A 5,962-nucleotide genomic window follows, 5' to 3' on the forward strand; every position below is an offset into this window, starting at 1 on the left:
AATGTTGGAAATCTACAGAAATAGAAATAATGTCTATTTGTAAGTATTTTATTGGCCTTCCTTAGTTTATATTTCCCATGGAACAGAGCCAGGATAGGGTAAAGCAAGTGAGGCCCACGGGGTGCAAAATTCACGGAGGCATCGCTCTCAGGCCTGACCCTGCCCGGCCCCCACAGCGGAGGAGCACCTCCTGAAACTCTGCACCCCACTCTCACCTGCAGTTACAGAATGACCGACCATTCTAGTTACTGAGCCAGAGTGTCCTTATTCCTTGGCTTTTCTGAATTGTAATAACCCAGGTTGTTTTTCCCCAGTGCAAAGTCTGATTTTGTTATGGCCCCAAAGGGGAATATCTGCTAACTCCCCTCTATTAGGAACAACAGTTTATAGACTGAGACAGGCATAAAGAAAAAAACACAATTTATGACTAGGACAAAGGAAACAAGTTTTTATAGAACTCTTTTTGCAGGGTGAATATAGAAGATGAGATGTAAAACACATTTTAAAGGACTTCAAAAGATAAAGTTGACCGGGGAGGGTGTTTAATCTGCCATTTGGGATTATTTTTCATTGGCTGTGTGTGAATCTGGAAGGCAGTTTTGAGCAGTCTCATTATGCCAGGTTCTCTGAGACACAAGATACCCTGTAAACCCTAGCACCAGGCGTCATCCACAGATGACTGAGGGCGGTTTTATGCTTAAATGTTTGCATTATAAATGGTTAGTGTATAAAATCTGTTCTGGGCTAAAGAAAGCCTCTCAGAGTTGAAACTCCTTTTTAAAAAAGATGATAAAATAAATATTTTGTCAAATATATTGATGGATTTTTCTTTCCTACATGATCCACTTGCCTGCTTGCTATATAGGCACTAGGTCTGCAATGACACGGGTTCCCTGAGAACCCACCAGTGACATTAATCAACATAGTGTTAGGAACTTGGGGGTTTTAAATAACTTTAAATCTTTGATTAAAAAAAAAGTAGAAAATGAAATCACAAGTTACCATACAAACACAACACAATATAGAATTTACAGTTAAGTTTTAAAGAATTCTATAGGTACACTATGGTACTTGTGTTAACTATTTTACAATTGTTATTTATCATCATCATCATTATCAATTGGGCTTTTCCCCCCTACCAGGCTAAAGGTAAAAAAAACCCTACATTTTTAAATTCCTTATATTTTTAGTTGATATGTAATAATCGTACATAACATATGAGATGTGGAGTGATATTTTGATGCATGTGTGCAATATGTAATGATAAAATCAGGGTAATTAGCATATCCATCTCAAACATTTATCATTTCTATGTGTTGGCAGCATTTCAAGTCCTCTCTTCTAGCTATTCTGAAATATGTAATACGGTGTTGTTAACTATGGTCACCCTACTGTGCTATTGAACATTAGAACTTATTCTTCCTATTTAACTGTAATTTTGTACCCATTAACCAACCTCTCCCTATCCTCCTCTCCCCTACCCACCCCACCCACGACAATTCTACTCTCTACTTCCATGAGCTCATTTTTTTTTTTTTAGCTCTGACACATGAGTAAGAACATGCAGTATTCATCTGTCTGTGCCTTGCCTGGTTTATTTCACTTAACATAATGTCCAGGAGGCTCATCCATGTTGCTCTGAATGAAAGGATTTCCTTCTTTTTTATGGCCGAATAGTATTCCGCATTTTCTTTATCCATTCATCTGTTGGGGACACTGAGGTTGACTCTGTGTATTGGTATTGTGAATAGTGCTGCAGTAAACATGAGATGTGGTGCCAGGATCTCTTCGATATCCTCATTTCTTGTCCTTTGGATAAATACCCAGGAGTGGAAGTGCTGGCTCCTATGGTAGCTATATTTTTAGTTTTTTGTTTGTTTTTTTTTTTCAAACTCCATTTAAAACTGGAACTTTGGAGAAGCTTCCTAGACTGCTCAAACCCTATGGGCAATGTTAAAATGAGCAGAGCTTTACCCTAGGACTAAATATTCAGGGTGAGATAAAGCTGAAGGGACTTCAAATAAAGCACATTAAAAAAAAATGTAGTGGTTTGCCATGGAATAAAAAGGTTTACTTGGGCTTTGCAAAAGTCACCCCTCTGGTACCCAAAGCAAAAGAACATCCTTTCATTCGTTCCCAGAAGACCACAGCCCTTGATGCCCTCCACATTGACACACTGGTTTACAGGAACCGTGGGGTGTCTGGTTCCCACGTAACGAAAGGTCAGGCGGAGACGCGGCATTTAGAGCGAGCAGAAGGCTGCAGCAGCATGATCTCCTGGTGCCTGCTTTTCTACGGGGTCTTCCTCCCTTCCACCAGCCCACCGGCTTCCCTTGCACAGAAGGGTCGATTGTCAAGGGGCCGTCCCAGGAGGAGTCTCCGTTCAGCAGCCTCAACCCCCCCGAGGCCAGAGAGGCAGTTCCATGGGGCAGCCCCCAGCTCGTGCAGGCAAAACCTGAGAGTTGCTCCAGGCCCCCACGTCCCTTTCCTATAACCGCAGCGCTTTCCCCATCCATCGGCCCCCTGCCTACCCAGGGAAGCCTCTCAAAATAAAAACACCTTCCTGTTAACAAAACCCGTTCCTTCCATCTCTCATCCCTACGCACTCCTGTACAAGCTTCTCTGTGCAGACGAGGACACTGCAGTTTAGCAAGTTTCCGGCCGCGATCCCGGACACGAACCTGGACCCCGACTCCCAGTCCAGCGACTTCCACTGTTGGAGGAGGCGAAGGCGCCAGAGGCCCCCCGCCCCCATGGCACCGTCCCACACGCCTCCGTTCTGAGGCCCAAACTCAGTTTCCTAATGCCTTTCCTCCCTCCCTTCACAAATCTTTTCATTGCTGTATTGTTGATTGAAGTTTATATTGTAGATTATTATAATAATTTTAGAAATCAAAAGAGATGAAGATTCACAGGTAGTCAATTCACTCGGTTGCACACAACCGGAACGCGGATGCACAGTCATTCTATGTATTGAATTTAACCCATCTTTTCGAGTGGAGACACATTGATTGGACAGATTGGCTCGACTGCGCGTCAGCGGTCCCAGATCCTTCCCCAGGCTCAGTTCCTGAGTCGCGTCGGAGAGGCACTGAGAGGCTCACTGCTCGGTTCTTCGCGCTCACTCCCTGCTCCTGCACGAACTGGAACTTGTAGTGAGACTTCGCCCGCCCGGTCGAGCCACGTGGGAGGGGAAGCGCAAGCCCTAGCCGTTCCTTACTCCGGGCACACGGGGGCGCTACATCTCGATGGCTACCGAGAAGGCGGCAAGACGACGCTCTTGCCCTCGGGACGTCGACGTGCCCACGTCCGGAGGGTCGCGCGCCCTGACCCGGAAGCGCGGGCATCACGTGGCGCGGCGTGGGCCGCTGCCTTGGAAACGCAAAGCGCACGCGCTCCCAGCTGGGGCTGCGTCGCGGGGGCAGGAGTCTCGAGGCGCGGGAAGGGGCTCCTTCCAGGACAGGATGCTGTGTGCCCGAAGGCTGGGCGGCCTTGGAGCCGGAATAGCGGCTTTACGGCCGGGGCGGGCGGGCAGGGGCATCCTCGGAGCCGGGATCCGGGCCCGGAGGGTCAGCACCAGCTGGTCCCCGGTGGGCGCCGCGTTCAATGTCAAGCCCCAGGGCCGCCGCTTGGACCTGTTCAGCGAGCGCCGGGTGAGCGGCGCGGCAGGGGGCTGTTCTCGTTTCCCCGAGCTAAGCAGGCCCCCTTCTCCGCGCAGCCAGCGGCGACGCGGGCTAGGTTGTCTGGGACTGGCAAGAGCCGGGCAGCGAGCCCACCTTGTACCGTGGGGTATCGTTTGAAGTCTTGTTGTCCTTGCTGGTCGCTTTCTCTTGGAGGGGCTGGATTTAAAGGGGGCTGGACTGGCGGCGTTTGGTGGTCCCCTTCCCAAAGTGTGGGGTCCAGGACCTGCCTCTGCGTGAACCCCTAGCTCCACGTGAATTTAATAGTTCGTGGTGGCGGTGAAGGTGGCCTGCCGGGTCCCGCCCTCCCCCTACACTCAGTCCCACCCCCTCTAAAGTTCACTTTTGCTCCAACGCTACGCTTATTACATAAGAGGCCTAGCCCTGTGCGTTCACATTCTCTATCAAGTTGTCTTTTTGCAAGGACACACTTGCCTTCAGTAGTGTAATAGTAATTTCCTTGATGCCCGAAATTCCATCACTCATTAATTTATTATTTCATAACATTGGGCTTTCTTGTTTTCTTTTAAAACTCAGAACTGTTGAGTCTGATTTCCTATAGGGCAATGGAGTTGATGACTTTGATTTTTTTTCCCAGGCAGTCGCTAGACTGAATTCTTTGGTTCTTATTTATTTCTGTATCCACCCTGCTTGGCACGGTGTCTAGCGTTTAGTAGACACTCAGTAATTATTGAATAAATGAATGAAAGATGAAAAGAAGGCAAACTTGGAAAGGACTTACCTGATGCCTGTTCTACTTTGCATTTGTAAATTCTGTTTATTTTAGGTTAAGGGTTACTTTTATTTTTGCCTTTTAAAATTTCTTCATTGTACGACTACCTTTCTTATAAGAAGAGTCTAAGTTGTGGTTGCAGTGAGCTTAAGGGTGTGTTTCTTATTTTGTCACCATCATTAGCTTTGTCTGTTTAAAAAAATTTTTGTGTGAAATTTGTTACACCAGCTGCCCTAGGAGTCTACTCTTAATGTTGGTGTAACATAGTTGGTGTTTTGAGAAGGACAACTACCTGGAGGTACTTGGGTTGATAAAATAAAACTAATTTTAGCTTTATTACTTTTTCATTTGTGCATTATGATTTTAGCCACTGATAACAGATTTTCAAATTTGTGAATCGGTTTTTGCCTAAAAAAAAAGGTTATGTAGCCTTTTTAGCATTACCTTGAGAGTCTGAGAGTTAGAATTCCTAAGAGCGGGATGGGGAGGTTGTACTGGGAAGTAGAAATGGCCTGTGCTTGGATCAAATTAAATCAGTGTAAAGATTAAGTTTATTTTTGGTCCTGATTCTACTCTGCTCCCAACTGTCTTTCACTTATTTTCTTCAACTGGTAATGTATTTTGAAGAGAGATTAACAGCTTAACTTCATGCATTCCTTCTTGTAGAAATAGTAGGCCTGATAAGGCCTGAAGTTTTACCTATTGGTGTTTCCAAAAATCTACATGTAAAGTACCCACAAAGTTAATTTATAACGCTTAGCGTCTGCTCCATCCGTTTGTTTCCTACGTTGAGTTAGACATTATGTTGGTTAGCTGGTTAAAGAAACGAAGGACAGGGTTCCTGCCTCTAGCAGTTCACCTTCTCAGGAGAGAAGACTTTCAAACAGATAAATCATTTAAAATTCAGTAATAAAGAGAATGATAATAAAGAACTATGGAAAAGTGTGGGCTTTAGAGATATACAGGGCAGGTTCAAATTCTGGCTTTCCCATTATTAATTCGTGACCTCAAACATGTGTTTTCTAACCTCTTAAAGCATGTTTCCTTATCCATAAAAGGAGAATTATATACAAAGTAACTGGCGCATTTCATGGCATGCAGTAGATGCATATTAAGTTATTGGTTTTTTCCTGCCTTCCTGAGTACTCTAACAAGTATAATTGAACTGATACAAGAGGATGGTCATTCCCATTAGATTTGTGATTTTTATTTTTGTCAAGATATTGAAATGCCTTTGGAAATATAAAATTTGCTGCCAATTTCAGCCTATGACTTGGTTTAATATGTTCACTAAATTTTTCTAACATGTCTACGTACTTGATAATCAACTGATCCACCGTATTTTATAGTTGTAGAATAATTGGTGCTGTGCACTGGGATCTTACTCTATGTCAGACATTCTCCATAGTACTTCACATATACTTTACCTCCGTCCATGCTGTGAGGTATGTATTGTCGCTTCCATTGTGCCTGCTGAAAAAATTGAGGCCTAGGAGGAGAAATAAATTGGCTGGGATTACAAGCTAATAATAATTATTATTGCTAACAT

At 44.5% G+C, this 5,962-nt stretch overlaps 1 protein-coding gene across 1 annotated transcript in view; it reads left to right on the plus strand.

The window, feature by feature from the left end:
• The first annotated feature begins 3,371 nt into the window (after nt 1-3,371).
• The window catches only part of MIPEP (mitochondrial intermediate peptidase), a 156,178-nt gene continuing 153,587 nt past the window's right edge, over nt 3,372-5,962 (plus strand). Inside the window, exon 1 of the mRNA XM_012649873.1 lies at nt 3,372-3,653. Within this exon, the coding sequence (XP_012505327.1) occupies nt 3,465-3,653 (189 nt within the window). The 5' untranslated portion in view covers nt 3,372-3,464. The remainder of the gene's footprint in view (nt 3,654-5,962) is intronic.

The sequence above is a fragment of the Propithecus coquereli genome, unplaced genomic scaffold (assembly GCF_000956105.1).
Source record: "Propithecus coquereli isolate 6110/MARCELLA unplaced genomic scaffold, Pcoq_1.0 Scaffold306, whole genome shotgun sequence".
NCBI lineage: Eukaryota > Metazoa > Chordata > Mammalia > Primates > Indriidae > Propithecus > Propithecus coquereli.